Here is an 18,458-nt window from a genome sequence, read left to right on the forward strand (position 1 = left end):
ACTCAACTATAGTCTCATGAATCAGCCGCCGTTCTTTTGGAACCAAAAGAACGGCGGCTGATTCATGATAAGGACTCAACTACTGCCTTCTCTAGCTCGGGAGAAAGCAGAAAGAGCCCCTTGGCCGGCCGGCCAGAGCGAAGGGAGTGGTTTCCAGTCTAGACTTGAGACCTCGATATCTTACGGTAACTGTCTACTCAGAGGCTAAACATGACACAAAACTCTGCTTGTGTCGCAATCCAACAAAACATAGCAGACCTAGCAACTTCCATTGCTGTATGTTGTGAACCAAGAATGTTTTTCGATTTACTTGTTGAAAAAAACTTGGTCCCCTACCTTAGTTCGGTAGAAATAATAGATGTACAAGGTATATCCAACCATTGCAAAGTCAGTCGGCTTTTGTCTTTAGTCGCTGTCGAGCCAGATGCAAAAGAAAATATCTTCAAATTGATGGACATTGTAAGAGATCTAGGCCCAAGTCCGACTTGTATTGCTGACAAAGTTTTGCAGGATTATAGTAAGTCTGATCTGCCATCATTATTTCACCGAGGCTCCCCAAAACTAATGCATTACTTACATCCCTGCTTATAATAATTATTATTGCTGTACTTCTAAGTAATTATGGTACCACTTGTAAATACCTTTGCACGACTATAGTGTATATAAAACAAACGAATTTATATGGTGCTATAATTTATGGGTGAAACATCCAGGGGCACATAATTAGAAGGGGGAATTATTTAAAAGACATATTGTCACTCACTACATGGATGCATGGATAGCTACATTCAAATTACTTAATTTACTTGAATTACCGGTTCATGTTTGTTGTTTTTATTTCGCTGTTTTGTATTTCTGTTTACAGGAAGCCTTGCACAAGTGTGTCCAAGTAAGTAAGCTGAACATATCAGCATCATGTATAACCTTAATTGATTAGTGATGGTATTATGTTTTGAACAATTTATTGAGTGTTTCAATATACAGTTGAATCTCGATTATCCGAACAACTTGATTCCAAAGCGAAGGCCAGATAACTGAATACGCCGGATAGATATAAATTGATTCACCCACTTAATTGTGCAAATTTAGTGCATGTGGATTAAGGGACACACCCATTTTCAAGCCAGATAATTGAGGTTCTACTGTAGTAGCGAATATATACATGTACATGTAGGTAACCCAAGACGAGTGGGCGGCCACGGGTTATAGTTATTTGTGTCCATGATTCTGAGTCTGCTCCCTGGATGCCGTGGCGCTATACGTTGATAGCCTCAAAAGTTTAGTAATTTCAATAGTGGCAGATTTTGATATTAGGGCTTCGTTGTCGAAGAAAAGCAAGCAAGAAGCGTACCTTGCATGTTGGCTATAGAGCTAAGTATAGCGCTTTAACTCATTACACATGCATCGCACTACGTAGTGCTATTTATGCTGCCGTAAACGTGAGCTTATTCCCGTCCCAGTGTATCTATTTTTAACAACTCTGCGCTGTGATCCATTGAGTGACCATGCACACTGGCGCTTCAAAGCCTTAATTATTGTCCTAGCGTTCAAATTATAGTTTAGCTGGCCCCCATCAGTTGATACTAAATGTAGGTTTCCATGTTCATACATACAACTTCATGCTTAGCGCGTGCTTCATAGCTATTTTTGAATTCATTTCTTGTTTGTGGTTTGACGTTATACCATCGGCCCGCCCGCATAATAATATAATATAAGGAGGACAAGAAACAACTATAGAGAACTAAAGTGCTAAATTCTCGTCGGTTGATTATAGCATCACACAACCAATGTGGTCCACAATAATAATTATATTAATTTTGTGTACATTCAAATTTTTTTCCCCTGCTTAATTAAAATAATGCAGTCTAGGCATGCGAGCGGAGGCGGTAAACAACTATTCAATTACTATAGTCAGAGCCTAATGTTTTTAATACAGACTACTATAATTATATTATTGATGGTATACAGTCACTATAAATTATATACCAGGCCGCGCGTGATACATTCTAGTTTTTAGGGTTCTGTAGCCTTGAATTGATGCTAGATATGTAGATAGTGAATGCTACATGTATTATACACGTATAAGTGTGTTACAGAATATTCATCTACAAGTTCCTTAATTACAGATGAGGAAACAGCAATATCAGCATCAAACACAAAGGCCAGTTGCAACAAGCAAAAAGTTCGTGATAATTGTGCAACACGTGAAGCCTATAAGGAGCTCGAATATCAATATTCGATATGTATTCTCTCCATTGAGAAGCTGTTCAAGCAGGAAAAGATTCCTTTGAGTGACTTGAAAACGATGTGGTCCCATATCTGCAACAAGAAAAAACATCACAAGGCCCTCCGAAGCAAGACTATACGAGATTTTGTACGAATCGTGAGTCATGATGGTCGACTACCATCACTCCAGTATCGATCCCTTGAAAAGTTAGTTGTCCATTTTTCACCAATAAATGGTGCAAAATTAATCAAAGACTATAAAAAAAAGATTAAGAAATATTTGAAGTCTCAGGTTAGCTGTGGTGTCCAACAACTAAGGGTAAAAGTTAATCTGAGCTTTGATAAGTATGATGACATCCTAGATTTGAGGACTACATTAGGGAAGCTGTTCAAATTTTGTCCTGAAGAGGTTGCTCTGGTATCAGCTGAAGAGGGATCAATAGTCCTAACATATCTAGTACTGTCGTCGGTTGGTGTGAGTATAAACGCATGGAAGTTCAAAGAAGAAGACAGTGATGTCCTGCAAAAAGCCAATATTGAATTGATATCTGTTGAAGGGTAAGGACTTCAATTGTGTTTAGCCTCACAACCGTACTGTAATATGAGGCACTATTGTCGTTGTCTACAGTATTATGTTTTTTACATGTCAAAGGTTTCTATGAGCAAAGTAATTAATTATAATTATGTTTGCAGGCAAACTGTATGGGATAGTGCTGCTCAACGAGACGTAAGTATTTGTTTAATTTATGTTGTGGTACAGTAGATTTGAGGCCACGCCCATTTTTGCCTGCGAGAAGGAACTGGTAAGCCACCGTGTGAGAGTTCTTGTCCCAGTGTGGGAAGAATCTCACGTTCCCACAAGAATGTAAGTGCTGAGTTGCAGGAAAAAGGGGCGTGACATCCGGTCTAGGGGTACATAGATATTCTAGCCATTCGTGTACTTTACCATAATTATTTCCGTTCTCATGGTATGATGCATATGTGTATTTGCTGTACAGTTTTTCTGTTGCTTCCAAATAATTATGCCTCGGTGCGCATGCACAAGCGAGGTATACGGTAGTGTGTTTGTGTGTGTGTGTGTTGTGTGTGTAGACTGCTACAGCTGCTCAAGGATCAATGAAGTACAAGTAAGAGTTTCTATAGGCTTCTAGTCGTGTTTTCTTGGATTTAATTTGAGGATTTGCAAAATAATGCTTCGTTCTCTAGTTTTGCTTACCATTGCAGCCTTTTCAGAAGAGCACGTAGCCAAACTTGTGTTGCTACTCTACTTAGTAGTTAGCTCTGCACTAGAACGCTAGCTATTGCTAGCTGCAAGAGTGAGAAGAGAGCGCAAGGCTCTGCTGATGGCAGCTAGACCTGAACTTTGGCATCAATCGTTTTTAACAACAATCATGGTTGATCATTACCCACTCTTCGAGTTTGCATGCAGCAAATTGAAAAAATGTTCATCATGTGTATAAAATTAAGCTATTAGTAGCTTTGGCATCTCCACCGAGGCATCAACACCTGCGGTGCGGTACTTTCATTATAAGTTGTTTTGTGTACTAGCAAATTAGATAAACCATTATTGAGTGCTCCATTAATTTGTTGTTTGTTGTAGCTGAGTGTAGGTGTGATCCAGCCAAAGCCTGATATGCTGACATTAACGTAAGCTGAAGAAATATGTATACCATTATACGGGTATGTGTAAGCTTGTTCATAATGCTCTCATAACGGAACTATTAGCTCATTCATATACACCAATAACACCATCCTAGCAGGCTTTTTGGGTAAATGAACCTTATAATACATATAGTACGTAATAATTATCACAAAATGTTCCCATCTATTATAGTGCATCACTTGTGAAAATTGAAAGCGCTACAAGTTGTGTAGTCTGTAGTCAGTCACATGATATTATTGGAATGAAAAGTATTGTGATTTAACAACACCATAATTATTGTGGCTTTGTATTATACTTATTATGTCATGTTTTCTCGATTGATTTGTGTTATATAGGAAGTCGTCTTCAAAAGATGGTCGTACTCGTTCATATTCTGGCAAAAGACTAGTGTTTAGGGGTGGTAAGGTCGCACCTTCTTGCTTATGCACACATTAGAGTCACCAGTGATGAAAAATGAAAGTGTGTTGATCAATCTTAATTTATGCAGATCATGAAATACCTAAAGTCCGCTCTCAAAAGAAGTGTGGTAAGTGTTATAACAATATGGCAGATGCAATCTTCTGTTTACACGAGGCCTTTGATTTGGATTGATCTAAACGGGCCTATCAACCCACCTCTGGAGGTGGGTGGGTTGGTTTGTGTCAGAAGTGGATTAGCTGTGAGTAGACACAAAGCGCAATTGCAGAGGTGTTTGTGGGTGTTTTATATTTAGAGTGAGCCTGCATGTAGCTTCCTATCACTGGCTATCAGCAACTGTTTGTGGGCGTTTTTTACTCTGGGTCTGAGACAGAATGTTCTGACCCAGATTAAGCCTCTTGTAAACTGGAGTTTTTATAAACACCTTGGTATGCACATAAAATATTGTTTAATAATAATTATCTTGTTTAATAATCATCTATAATGTTTAAATAATTATCTTTGTATAATACCACACGTACTTTATATTTTAAGCATGAGCTCAATCTCGACATTTTTAAATGTATACTATTATTTCAACGTATTTTTTTCATCGTATTTTTCTATTTCTACAATGCAGAAACTATTCGACAACTGCTTGTAACTACATGTACCATTCTTCTCTTAGCAGTTGGAGTTACTTTTACAGCAGTGGCAGGTTAGTATGAACTGTACTGAGTAGATTGCATAATTATAAAAGTTGTTCCGGCATGGTTCAATAAAAACCCGGGTGTGTGCTGTCAAGCTATTTATTTGGTTTATAGTTGGCAGCTCAAACAGTGTTGTTGGGTGGATTGGATTCCTTCTTACTTCTGTTGGTGTTTTGCTGAGCTACTGTACATGTGGATCAAAGAGATATTTTAAGATTTTGTTTATATCATGTTTTGTATATGATTGTATAGCATTGTTAATGTTATTTTAGTTTCTCAAATAGAAAATGGCGCTAATATGAAAAGTATATACTTATACATAATTATATACTGATAGCACGTACAAATGCTGGCACTGCACCGATCATAATTATTTTGAATTTCAGTTTCAACTTTACCTGTATAATATGTTTTGTATAATTGGGGCGAGCGAAGCGAGTCCCTTAGTTAGTCATGCACGTGGTCCGGGTGGTGTATGTATGTATGTATGTAGTCCACCGTGGACCTTTGACTCCAGTTGCGTGGGGTGCCAAGAACATTTGATCTTTGACCTCATTTTCTGTCTGATCATTGATCAGCTTCAGGTACGTATGCTATTTATGCTAGACGTATGCACTGGCTGGATCTACCATAGGCCTCCATGCTTTTGCACTTGGAAGTACATCTACAGTATAAACATGGCTGCCATTATTTTTATCAATGACAGAATAAAATAATAATGTTTATTCCAGTCCTGTCTTCTCTTCTTGAACTTCTCTTGCTTCTTGGTGTTCCTCTTAGGTATTTCACTTTCATTATTGAGAAAAGAAGGCCGGTGAAGGAGCCTCAATTCCCTGAGTGTAGTGCGGCCTGGGATCGAGACTATTGAGGAGTATAATATACTTGTCCAACGACCACTTATATATTATCTTCAACAAGATTACAGGACAATGACAAATTAATCAACGTCACATTTATATGTACTACTGTAATGAAAAAAGAAAGGGAATCAAAACTAAAAAACATTTGCAATGTGAACGTTGCTAGGATTGCCCGGCAGGAAAAGAAAAGCGCGAAAAAGCGAAGAAACAAGAAATTCGGCGAGTGCATAACTCCAATCCGTTACAACATCTGTTCATGAACATGTATAGCCGAGTGGCCTACTGTTGATAATGATTTTAGAATCAAAATACAGGTTGGGTGAAAATGATAAGAATTCACAATCATCCACCTACACATCCAACACTTGCATGTTTGCTCAACACTGTAAGGGAAAACATCACAAACACATTATTATAGCTTGCTTATAACAATGAAAATTACTGAAGGATTGGCCAGGAAAAGAAAAAAAATATTGCTTCGAACAGTACATGTGAATGACGTTGTAACGGATTGGAGTTATGCACTCACCGAATTTCTTGTTTCTTCGCTTTTTCGCGCTTTTCTTTTCCTGGCAATCCTAGAAACGTTCACATTGCAAATGTTTTTTAGTTTTGATAGGGTATAGAGTTACAGTACGTGGCATGGGTCAAGTACCTGTAATCTTAGGACTAGTTCTCCAATCGCTTCAATATGATTTGTGGCACGATAGGCTGCCAAGTTGATATGTATATAGCTTTCAGCTAAAATGAAGTTATAAATCCAAGGTATACACACTGGAGGTCCTAGATCTTTGAGTTTCTCCGTATTAAAATGTATTTCTATAGTAGGAGTGAATATTGTGGTATGTCATGAATTTGTATAATTATAGTTCACTCTGGCTGTGTTAATTGTGTGTAGTGTATACATTAATTGGTTGTAGTTTAATGAAATTAAACGTATTTAACGGCAAAGGGGGTTACCCAGGGTACTGCTGCGGCCGCGCATGCGTATTAGGATGACCAGCCTAGTGCGACCACCTGTTTAATATCACACGAGAGCGGAGTAGCTGCTTCAATCATTTTGAATCCTGTATCTAAAAGTTGTCTCCCTATCATTGGACTATGAAAGACGGCTCTGAGAATACTCCTCCACCAGCACCCCCGTTCACCCGGGATATGCTGAAAACCCTACTACGGGAAGTGATTCGGGAGGAAAGCGAGCATGAAATGAGGGAAGGAGAAGCCCAGAGAATCCAGCGGTACAGGTGAATAAGTTTGTTGGGTCGTTCTTGGTTTGGTAGAGTAGAATATCCAAGTGTATAGCATCATGTACATGGTCTTTGACACGGCTGGCAGTAGCTATGAGGTGAAGCAAAAAGTGTACGTAGGCCTCGTGGATGCTCCTCCGAGCTGGGGTAGGGCTGATCCCTTTGGATGCTCCTCTGAGCTGGGGTGGGAAAAAATGTATAGGGCATGGTCCCCGTGGAAGCTCCTCCGAGCTGGGGTGTAGGCATGGTCTCCTTCCTCTGAGTGGGGGCTTGAAAATATAGGCTATGGTCCCCTTGGAGGCTCCTCTGAGCTGGGGTGTAGCTAGGGCATGGTCCCCGTGGATGCTCCTCCAAGCGGGGGTGTGAATATGTAGGGCATGGTTTTTGAGGTGGTGGAAAAACGTAGGCCCCCTATGGTGGGTGGATGCTCCTCTGAGCCGGGGGAATGGGGGCTCCTTCGAGTTGGCTCTGGTGGGCTCCTCTGAGCCCGGGTGGGATAACGTATGGCAGGGCGGCTTGCAAAACTCCACTGGGAGCGATCCCACGGGAGGGGAGGTTGAGGGTGCCTGTGTTCGGTGGCGTGGATGATAAAGACGAAGACACATCGGGTCCAAGGTGACCCCAGGAGGGGGAGCTCGAGTGAAGGAGTCCAGTGTCATCTCGGAGCCCCGGTTTATACTGAGCGAGGGCCTGCCCCCTGTTCCACCCAAGTTACAGAAAAGAGACTTTGTGGACACGGCAGAGCTTCTCTGGGAGTTAGGTAGGAGACAGAACCTGGAGGCGGGTCGAGGAGGTGGAGCTCACATCTCGCGCAGGGAGGTTCATGAGGCCTGCCGGTGCGGAGGGAAAGGTTGGCAGGTGTACGACTCGATGTTTCGCCAGCAAGCAGCCAACAATCCCAAAGTGAACTGGTCAGTGTTGAACAGTTTCTTGTACTCCACATCGTTCCTGGCCATGCGAGGGAGGGCATGCCAGCACTGCATGGAGACTGACCACGCCTCACAGGCTTGTGCCTTGGCCCCTACTCTCGTCAGCAAGACAGGCCAGGGGAAGGGTTCTCCAGGGAGTACGGCGACCAAAGAAGGGAAAGAACAAAGATACGGGGAGCCTGCTTTGATTGGAATGAGGAAAAATATGATCTTCCCTACTGTCGCTTTAAGCACGTGTGTACAAAGTGTGGGGGCTACCATCGGGAGCATCAGTGCCGAGGTGCAGCCATGAAGGACCCCCCATTCCCAGGACGGCCACGGGAGGTGGGTAGAGACTTAGGGACGATCAGTTACGAACCATTATAGTGTACGTATTTGTTGTTGTTGTGGTGTTCTTTCCTTTTTCTTTGAAAAGTGTAAGGGAAGCAGGTACGAACCATTAGTGTACATGGTTACGCGGTGCTCATGAAAAGTGTATAAAAATAAAAAATTTTGGGTTATGAGCATGCGGGCAGCAAGTACGTCACGGTTATTTCCGTAGGTACCTGGATTGACGGAGCAGTTGTGCTAGGTCGTTACTCGTAAATGGCGGACCTACGAACCTTGAAGAGTAAGGTTTCCCCTCGGCTTTATTTCCCACAACTGGCGCAGGTGAGCACCCCCCTCGGAGCGGAAAAGGGGGAGTCCATGATCAAGAGTTTGCTCGATACTTGTTGCAGGGAATCAAGGAGGGTTTCCACATTGGCTTCGATAGGGACTCGGTAAAATGCTGCAGCGCTCAGCGAAACATGCAGTCTGCCATTGTCAACCCGTCCGTAGTCACAGGCTCCCAGCAGATAGACTGGCAAGACTACAGTTGTTGATCAACCAGTGGAGCACAAAAACGGTCTGCACAAAACGGGACCTGCTCTCGTTGCTTGGCCACCTACAACACGCTTGTAAAGTGGTCCCATCTTGTCGTAGCTTCCTACGGCGCATGATTAATACCTTGACCTATGCAAAAGAACTGTACCATCATATTCGTCTCAATCGGGAATTCCGTTCGGACCTTCGGTGGTGGCTTTGTTTCTGGCAGACTGGAATGGCACTCGGATAATGTCCTCTAGATCCAAGCTATGCCCGGACGTCATCCTCACCTCGGATGCGTCAGGTTCCTGGGGGTGCGGTGCCTTCACGTCGCACCACGAGTGGTTTCAGTATACATGGCCCCCCCCTCTTGAGCGGGAATCCACATTACGGTAAAGGAATTATTGCCGATTGTGATGGCTTGTGCTGTGTGGGAGAGTCAATGGTCCTCCAAGTCAGTTAAGTGCTTCTGTTAATTTTCTACCCTATAATTATATAAGCTAACTTGTGGTTGGTTCCCTCCGGGGTGAAGATGTATCGATCGATGGACCAAGTTTGTTCTGAGGGGGAACAGTATCGAGAATCATTGATGCATGGAAATTACACTCAGTCTGGCCTGCGCTAACAAGTGCGTTGTAATATTTTTTGTCTCCCGGGTGCTATAATAGTTATAAGGAAGTTGGTTTTTGCAATCTCTCACTAATCAGATTAGTGGACTCGGCAAGTTACTTTCGTGATGTGAAAATGTGTAGTTTTGTAAATTCAAAATTTTCTCCATCCCCCCCGTCTCCCACATGTAGGAATTTTTTCCCCACTCCACCTCCCCTCACTTAACCATGCATCCACTCCCCCCCAGATACCATACCAACCCAGTGGACACGGATTGGTGTTGGAAGATGGACTATGCGGATACCATTCTAAAAGAAGCTCTGGACAATCATTGCCAAAATGGTCAAACAGTTCAAAGGTCAGATTAACATACACTAACTGACTGTACGGCTAATGTCAACATACACCGCACATACGTAATACAAAAAGTGTTTTGCTAAGTAGCTAAGTCTGTGCACGGTAATTTCAAAAAGCAAGCTTTCAGGCTTGTATCTGTTCAATAGTTTTGGTCAAATCGACAGACTCAATTTTCCCAACCAGCTGTGTCCAATTGCCGTCTCCCTGCTCGTAGTACGAGTGTGATGTCCTGCTATATCCAATTATCCCTGTGTTGTGGAGGTTGTTGGCTGGGTTGGCAGGGTCAACGATACGGGGGAGTGTGGCTGGAAACAAGTCTGGGTAGTCCCCTGGTTTGTAGTAGTCAACCCAATAGATACTGTGTGCATGGATAGGAAAAGGTCTGCCTAAGTGTAGGAAAAGCATAATTCGACACATATTTAACTATGAACTGATTTGATTTTTTTAGCGTTCATATTCTGTCTCTGTGTTTTATACCAGATGTAGTGTGTGGTCACATTTTAGACTCAACGTACTCAGCTCTTAGGTGGGATTTCACTAACTGCTTCAAAAGGGCTGTTGTTCTGTAGAAACAAAAATTTTTAATACTATATATGTACACAAGTGAGTTCCCCATACCGTTGCTCAATGGTTCTACCATAGTGCTGTTTCGATGCCAGCTCATAAGCTTTAAGCACCAGAATTGAGACGAGGTAACTCTTTGGCCTTCCTGTGAGGTCTGTCCCCTCGGGCCATTCTTTGTTCCTCCACGCCTTAGCACGGCGAATAAGCTCTTTAGCCTGATTTATATGCATTGAATAATTTATAGAAATACATTTTTAGTTTGTGTGCCTTACATGTACTCTTGTGCTTACCTTGTCATCCTGCTTTTCTATAAATTCAACCTGCCATTTTGAAGCGTTCACTGAGAACCTACAGTACATGCATGCATGTAACGTGGTTATGTAATAGTACACTTGCTACTATAATTGTGTGTTATTTAGCTTACCGGAAGATTTGATTAGAGGTAGCCCCGTTACGTTTGGCTGCCTGCAGGTAATTATAGAGATCTGCAGGATTCTCCCAGTTTGGGCTGACCAAGACGTCAACGTCTATCGATAGCTCTCGATCTTGCTGGTCAAATGTCTTGTATTTCATTGACACAGACATTTTTAGTGGTGGTTGTAGTTGTACTCTCCATAGACCTCCTAAAAAGCTACGCAGTTTGTGCAATGGCATAGTATACCCTTCATTTAGGACAGTGTCTGGATCCACACCTGCATGCACGTAGAATATTTTGTTTAGTCTTCTAGTACTTTTGTTGTAACAGTTACAGAAAGTGCAGTCTCATACGTGTAACTATTTTTCTTGAAATCATTTGTTAGTGTCTTTATGTAATGAGGAGTCAATTATTTGCTAGCTAGTGTCTATATATAGCTACCACAAATTGTTGACTATTAACTCACTCTCTGAGTAGACCACCAGGTCCACATCGAAGTTGCCTGGAATGGCTGTGTACTGACCAAGTGAGCCAGCCTTGAGTACCTGGACTCTGCTCAGGCCATGTCTATGATGCTATAGTGTATGTGCTCATACTACAGTTACCATGTTAAGTGTGATATCAATACTTACTTTTATTTCTCTTGCAAGCTCATCTACAACTCTCATAGCATCATCAAACGTGATGTCCTTGTTCCTTGCCATCTTTTCTCTCTCTGTCTTCACTATAGTTAACTTCTACCAGTCATCTTTTATATAGGTTAGTCAATGGTGGGTTTTCCCAATTTCCTACTGGATAGTATTCATTTTTGGCTAATTTTAGAATTCATTCATGAGCATGACGTGTGCAGACGGCCATAGGCCATTAATTATAGTCATATAATTACCTTTTAATTTGTATATGCACTTGTTGCATTTTGAGTGGGCAGATCAAAGGAAACACTGCGCCAATATCTGCCATATGGCACAGGTCAAGCCTTGAACTGTGCCAATATATAGATACTGGCATAGTATGGCTGAAGGTACCTAAAGCCCACCCTCCACCCAGTAACCTGAAACGGTCCCTTTTATAGTATAACACTGTTAAAAAGATTCAGTGGTAGGCAGAAAACGTTTTTCATGCGTCTGGTGTATTCCACAGCCACCACAAGTAGTTGAAACTAGTTGTCCTATGAGTGATGTGTACACGGAAAGGAATGCACAAGGAATGCAACAAATCAGTTGTTACACAGCTCACTCGTGCGCACATTGGATATATTGGCTCAGTAGTGCACCTGCGGCCCTCGGGCCTAAGTCACTACTGAGCCAATATATCTCATGTGGCACTCGTGCATGTGTCACAACTATAACATGTGGTGTAGCATGCTTGTACATGTATGCATGTATATATGTACTGCAATTTACAGAATCTTTGCAACGCATGAATAAAAATGTTGAGCACCTGTGCATTCCGCAAATACTTATAATACTTAGGAAATACTCATACAGTAGTAAAACAGACCACGTGTAAACAAAATCTATATAAGGAACGCGTAATGCTCTACGCTTTAGCCTCGATCCCAGCCCCTCTCACTAGAGGGCCTGGTAACCACCGTTTGGGTGTGGGTGGATTCAATTGTAAATTTATGAGTAAAACTCTTTGTAATTTATCACTTAACCTTTTGTACTATGGTCACCCACGTGGTTGATTAAACTATTAGTGTCAAGAGAGAGAAATCGCCATCACAACTCTAGGCTCATACAAGGAGCACTGATCTTACTGAGATGGCATCAAACAAGCGTCTGGAAGCAAGTAGACTTGCCAGAGCCGGTCGGTATATACTAACTGAAAAACACCCACTATACTCTACCACAGTACAAAAGAAGACAAAACCTGACTTTTCAACACTGGAGAGAGCTTGAGCAAGAGCAGAACAGGAGTAGAAGCCATCACAACAAAACTAGTCACTAGTGTAGGTCATAAATGTTGTAAGTAGCTGTGTTATGTTATTAAAACTGCTGTGATTTGTGCAATGACATCATTGTAAAATATACAATATGCTGACTAATTTACCAAGATATCTCGATCCCCAAGAATCTTGGGGCAATTGACGCATGCGTAGACAGTGTATACCAGGCCGTCTTTCTCAATTGAGAGCTGGCCTGGAATCGAGGCTACGCTTTTATTGGTGTACGTGTTGCAAAGATTTTGCAAACTCCAGAGATGAGTATGTATATGTATGTATGTGTATATAGCCTGGATTTTGGGTTTGTTTGTTTGAACTGCTACTATGACTTGCAGAAACTTTCAATTGATATTTTCAGGGAAATTTTGATGCAGATGAATTTACTACCAGTATTCATAGCCTGCATGTGGTAGCTTACAATGAATAATAAACTACATTCATTTTGAACATCCGTGCAGCTATTCTTAGATGTAGGGGCTTTATTTGCCCTAAAAAATATGCCATGTCATTCAGGCACTACTGTATGTGTCATCTTCCGTGCGCAAAGCATGGTAGTATACAGTACGTTTTACCTTAACTATACTTATTGCTGATTGTATAATAATTATTTCAAAGATCAAAATTCAAAGATCTTGACCTTATGGACCAATCAGATTGCAGGATTCTACCAGACTGCATTGGGATTCGTCATGCATCAATGCACTCAATGCAAGCTAATAGGATGGTTGGTGGTGCTTTATAGGTTGCATCAGTCTGCATCCTGAGTAATATCAAGTGTACATTGACCACATCCTAGGTGATATTGCAGAGGCACGTAATTGGTTGTTTTTTCTAATGTGTACAATTTGACTGCTCCCCCCGCACCCCTCAGCTTTAATGACCGTAAAGAAACACATGTCATGTTATAGCTGCCTAGATATAGCTACATAATGCATCTTTTAGTTTATAGTTCATCCAAACTCAATTTAAATGCCTCCAGCTCCGCACTCACTAAATAGCACCTTCATGCTCCAGCATCTTTTGTGCTGAGATGAAAAGTACCTTCAGAATATTCATTGTTTTGAGGTTATAACCATCATGAATATGACAAACATTATGGTATTCCTAGTGAAGTTTTCAGTTGCCAGTTTCTATAGTGTACTACACATGCATGAACTGCTAACCATTCGCTAATGATCAGTATTACACCTATACATGCATGCTCATTTAAGCTTTAATATTCCACAGCTTTTGTGAGATCGATAGTGTCAATGTTAGTGACGAGCTGTGTCCAGTTCCCATTTATCCCAGTTTTATACAAATTGTTTGTAGGGTTTGCCGAATCGAGAATTCTTGGCTCTCTTTCACTTGGTATATACATCCAGTCGTGGATAGAGAGTAGGTCCACCACTAAAAGTATAGTACTTCTCCCAGTGTATACTGTAGTTTGTGTGATTGTGGCTATATGTAAGCATGTCAATTAACTTACTTGACATTTTTGTGATCCCTAAAAATCTTCTTTAGCTCAACTTCTGTCCTGCGTGCATGGTTGGGTAGATACACATAATCAGATACACACAATCATGCATTATAAACTTCAGTGGTTAAAATCCTGCTTTTGCTGAACTTACTCTCTAGCAATTATTGAGGTGCTTGATGTGCTGACACCACGCTTTCGTGCGTTTTCGTATGACTTCAGTACGAGAAGAGAGATGAGATAAGATTTTGGTTTGCCCACATTACGGTGTATAGCCACTTTTTGTTCCTCCAAGCCTTAGCACGCTTGATAAACTCTTTCGCGTACATGTCATGCTATTAATATGTGCATGTCTTATTGTTTGCTTACCTGACTTGGAACCTCACTGAAATTTTTGACTTGCCACTTTGAGGCATTCACTGAGAAACTAAAACAGATGCATTACGACATGCTATATATATTACTGTACTCACTCGAAAAGGTATTCTCGGTCAACATCTTGGAGAAACGTCCAAAGTGCACCTAGATTTGGCCAGTTTGGGCTAACCAGCAGATCCACTTCAATTCCATAGTAGCAGAAATTCACTGCATGTGGTTTGGTACGGTTGAGCGTCACTCCTGCACACTGCCTAAGAAGCTCCTCAGTTTGTCTAAATACTTCCCATAGCCTGTGTCTATATCTCCAGAAGGTGTGCGCTGTCTTTTTGCCCTGGTGTTTTTTATTTCTCTTGCATCTACATCTACAAAAGTACATGGGAAATGGGCCAGCTTTTAGCTAAGTTGTATATACTTTATAATCATTTTCTTAAACACTCAATGTCGGCTTAAATACCTGAAGAATATATGACTAAGTCCAAGTCGAACTTTCCTGGAACTGCAGTGCCGTGTCCCAGAGAGCCAGCCTTGATCACCTCATTCACAGTTATGCCGATATCTCCATGCTATAATACGTATATATATATATATATGATAGTACTATCAGTAAACATTTAAGCATGTTCACTTATAATTATGTATATAACCGTTGAGTCATGCAGGTATACTGGACTCTGGACTCATGTCATATAATACCTGGAATTCAGTGACAAGTTCATCTACTTTAACTTTTTCTTCCTCTATAGTGAGTACTGTATTCACTTTATGAGCCATTTCAGATATACTATGATATAGAAAGATCTATATGTATGCAGGCTCTAAGTCTTTATAAAATATATAGACACTGTTAACATGTTGAGGCCATGCAGCTAGGGGGTAGTACCTAATTTTAGAAGTGACATATTTACTAGTACTAACATCCTGATGCACACATTGTTGGCTGGGTCAATCAGCCACCACGAACAGGAAGGAGGCAAATCTACAAACTTTTGTCTCTAGGTTCACAGCAGTTGCACGTACAGTACCTGTAACCTAGGGAGTAGAATACAAACAGTTGTACTTAAGTGTATCTTGAGTTTGGAACATTTCTAAGAAATGATGCTGATACCATTGTGTAGGTGCATGAATAAGCTACAAACATATTCAAAAATATTTCTCTAAAACATTGTTATAGTGGAAAATCATTTAGGTGAAAACGGGGATGATTGTAAAAAAATGTATGTAACATCAATTATCTCTGGAAGTAAAATGTTTCTAGAAAAATTGCTTCTACCAAAAGATAGACAATTTATTAACAATTACATGTGTAAAAAAATTAGACCTTAGCCGAAAAATTTACTTGAAATCTCTCCCTAAGCAAAAAGGCACCCAAAAAAACACACATAATGGAGTACGAAACAGCGTGTGTACTTATGTAACCAATTTTAATTCATGCATATGTTAGCTCAACTATCCACTGATGTTAATGCCAGAGTTCCAGACCTTAGCCAACAAGGGTTGGTGATTTTCCTCCCTAAGCTTTTGTTCACTATAATAATTTGTTGCTGTTGTAAAAGCAACCACATACCCACCACCTTAGGTTGCCATGGAAACATTTTTGGATATGTTGAAGCTCAAGTATTCACCTACACTTTGGTATCATCAAAATTTCTTAGAAATGTTTTAAGGTCAAGATATTCACATTTATGTACCAAAATGTGGTATTCTACTCCCTAGGTTACTTGCACTGTATATTACAGTAAAAAGATACTCCCAGTCATAAAAGTTGTCCTAATCTGTTCTATATGCATGGTCACCCTGTTGTATAGAATCTAAACCAGGAATTACATGATCAATTATTCATTACTTAATGGTATAAGCTCACCTCTTTCTCTCTCTCTGCATGGTATATACCTCATAGTAAGCCTTGATAAGGAGCAAATAAATGAGTTGGGTCTTTAAACTTAGTTACAGCCCTCCTTACACTGCTGCAAAGAAAGGAATAGGAAGAACCAGGAGCCACAAGTGAGACCACCGCATCCCTCAGCAACCTTCATACCCGGTCACTGTCCTCAGGTCGTCTCTCCATGCTTTTGCCCTCTAAATATAGGCAGCCTGCTTGGAGAAATGCCCTGAGCAGTACACAATATAAGTGTGAATAGTAACGCTTTTACAGATACCATATAGCGGGGGGACAAAATATTCGTGGTCAGACCTCCAACCACGAAAACCACGAATATTTTGCCCCACAAAAATTATCCGCTATACAGTATCAATGAGTGTTGCGTAATGCTCACAGATCACCTCCAATTGATCAGTAAAACTCTGCCTCGACAGTTGAAACTGACCAACCAGAAGACCCCATGCATCATCGATGTCGAAATGACTGAAAAAGCTCCAAATGAATCTGATGAAGAAAATGTTAGCATACCAAGTGACCCAGAAAACCTGTTGAATAGTCTATAGAGCAGCATCTTCTGGATTATATAGAACATAATTATGCCTCGAGGTTGAGTGAAGAAAGAAATTGTGAAACGATCACAACTCCATCAATAGTGTTTTAAATTTTAGTTCTTCATATACCCAACTGTCAATTTATTAAAAAATGGAGATGTGTAAACTGAATACGTATTGTTCACTTTCTAGCTAGAAATCTGTGCTGAACCAAATGGCTGGTATATCGAGGTGGCAGTACTTTAGAGAGCTGGAACAACAAGAACTGTATAATTATGATATACCACATGCACGTACGAGAGGATATGTACCCATAAATAATATCATCTGCATGGTACTGGGTTACTTTGAAGACAAGCATGCGTGTTGTACGATTTAATGGTTGTTCCTATGTAAGAGGAAGATGAAGTGAGGAAATAACAGAGGGAAATGGTGACCCTCGCCCTGAGGCAGTATCTTGCCAGCATGGTGTGTGTGTGGGGGTGAGGTGAGAGGGGTTTGTGAGTGTGATTAGTTATGATATTCAAGAGACGGGCAGGCGGTCTAAGAGCATTGTTTTGTGTGGACTGTCTCCAATTCTGATACCATAACCAACTTTCTATGGTGTCAATTCTGCCGATTTTTAGAATGTTCTAGTACTTTCTACTAGCTGTCACGGAAGTTCAAGGCTGCTGAACCATGCAATGCCTATACATGATTGTATTTTACCTCCCTATTTGTATATCGTGTGGTTAACCATGGTTCTCTCCGAGGTGAACATGCATGTGCATACCTTATACAGTATGGACAGAAATCAGGCAATGCAGTAACCACACCCAGTTTGGCCTGCACTAACAAGTGCGTCTTCTGTTAGAGGTGAGAATTGTGTATGCTATATACTATAATTTTGGTCTCTCCATAAATTATTGTGACCTAGCGATTAGGTTGGCTTTTGCCATACAAATTCTCTATAGCTGACTAATTAGCAAGTAGTTTTGTAAATTCAAAATTACCCCCCCCCCTCCCACACGTACACTTCTTATTTCCCCACATACTCACTCCATCCCACTGTAAAAGTGCACTTTTAATTAACAATACACTCAGTCACTGATTGTACGATGGCTAATGTCAACATACATCATATGATAGATATTGACGTATACTCCTCCATTGCGACAACCTAACCATCGCCTATACCCTGCACTCTTGGCTATGATGGACCATCTGCCCCTACGCACTGGACCTACTCACGATCCAACAACACACGCACTGCTTCAGGTGCGGCCAGGCGGGACTCCTCTCTCAAGGTAATCACAGGTGATGATTCACACCCCTTAAGGTTGCCTATATATCGTAGGTAAGCCACCAACATGCACACACGCATATATTGGCTTTGTTTTTGGTTGTTGGGCCATGCATCCCAGCTTTTAGTGTTTGGCCGTTGCATC

At 41.1% G+C, this 18,458-nt stretch overlaps 2 protein-coding genes and 1 long non-coding RNA gene across 15 annotated transcripts; 1 reads left to right on the forward strand and 2 right to left on the reverse strand.

The window, feature by feature from the left end:
• Window positions 1-34: 34 nt before the first annotated feature.
• On the forward strand, window positions 35-18,303 carry LOC135335817 (uncharacterized). Of its 13 annotated transcripts, none has more exons than XR_010394623.1 (12): window positions 44-517; window positions 866-889; window positions 2,127-2,784; window positions 2,920-2,953; window positions 3,827-3,873; window positions 4,225-4,289; window positions 4,377-4,415; window positions 4,926-5,003; window positions 9,734-9,844; window positions 15,261-15,343; window positions 17,813-17,886; window positions 18,160-18,303. XR_010394623.1 is itself a non-coding variant. In XM_064531385.1 (10 exons), exons 1-10 carry the CDS (start codon window positions 65-67, stop codon window positions 5,265-5,267), a joined length of 1,332 nt encoding a protein of 443 aa, XP_064387455.1. In that variant the 5' UTR covers window positions 35-64; the 3' UTR covers window positions 5,268-5,300. The 13 variants fall into 13 exon arrangements, 8 of the variants coding, with proteins under 8 accessions (XP_064387455.1, XP_064387458.1, XP_064387457.1 ...); XR_010394622.1 differs by lacking the exons at window positions 17,813-17,886; window positions 18,160-18,303 and adding exons at window positions 5,110-8,355; window positions 8,573-9,505 and having other exon boundaries at window positions 15,261-15,438; XM_064531385.1 differs by lacking the exons at window positions 9,734-9,844; window positions 15,261-15,343; window positions 17,813-17,886; window positions 18,160-18,303 and adding an exon at window positions 5,110-5,300 and having other exon boundaries at window positions 35-185; window positions 410-517.
• Window positions 9,837-11,597, reverse strand: LOC135335822 (2'-5'-oligoadenylate synthase-like protein 1). Its single transcript, XM_064531399.1, has 7 exons — window positions 11,455-11,597; window positions 11,289-11,397; window positions 10,832-11,099; window positions 10,698-10,755; window positions 10,462-10,622; window positions 10,359-10,406; window positions 9,837-10,201 (listed from the first exon to the last, which is right to left on the reverse strand). The coding sequence occupies exons 1-7, from the start codon at window positions 11,524-11,526 to the stop codon at window positions 9,967-9,969; spliced, it is 951 nt and encodes a 316-aa protein (XP_064387469.1). The 5' UTR covers window positions 11,527-11,597; the 3' UTR covers window positions 9,837-9,966.
• On the reverse strand, window positions 13,823-15,256 carry LOC135335824 (uncharacterized). The gene is made up of 4 exons (XR_010394627.1): window positions 14,697-15,256; window positions 14,378-14,650; window positions 14,236-14,283; window positions 13,823-14,186 (listed from the first exon to the last, which is right to left on the reverse strand). It is a non-coding gene; the product is annotated as an uncharacterized LOC135335824 (long non-coding RNA).
• Window positions 18,304-18,458: the final 155 nt, after the last annotated feature.

The sequence above is a fragment of the Halichondria panicea genome, chromosome 5 (assembly GCF_963675165.1).
Source record: "Halichondria panicea chromosome 5, odHalPani1.1, whole genome shotgun sequence".
Taxonomy (NCBI): domain Eukaryota; kingdom Metazoa; phylum Porifera; class Demospongiae; order Suberitida; family Halichondriidae; genus Halichondria; species Halichondria panicea.

What these genes read in the sequence shown, in the direction of transcription:
- LOC135335817 (XM_064531384.1), top strand. Translation starts at nt 211, where the DNA reads ATGACACAAAACTCTGCTTGTGTCGCAATCCAACAAAACATAGCAGAC. An exon ending in GAATTGATATCTGTTGAAGG is followed by an intron (nt 2,785 to 2,919) that starts GTAAGGACTTCA and finishes TTATGTTTGCAG; the next exon opens with GCAAACTGTATGGGATAGTG. An exon ending in AAGACTAGTGTTTAGGGGTG is followed by an intron (nt 4,290 to 4,376) that starts GTAAGGTCGCAC and finishes TAATTTATGCAG; the next exon opens with ATCATGAAATACCTAAAGTC.
- LOC135335822 (XM_064531399.1), bottom strand. Translation starts at nt 11,526, where the DNA reads ATGGCAAGGAACAAGGACATCACGTTTGATGATGCTATGAGAGTTGTA. An exon ending in AGCTTGCAAGAGAAATAAAA is followed by an intron (nt 11,398 to 11,454) that starts GTAAGTATTGAT and finishes CATACACTATAG; the next exon opens with CATCATAGACATGGCCTGAG. An exon ending in GGTAGAACCATTGAGCAACG is followed by an intron (nt 10,407 to 10,461) that starts GTATGGGGAACT and finishes TTGTTTCTACAG; the next exon opens with AACAACAGCCCTTTTGAAGC.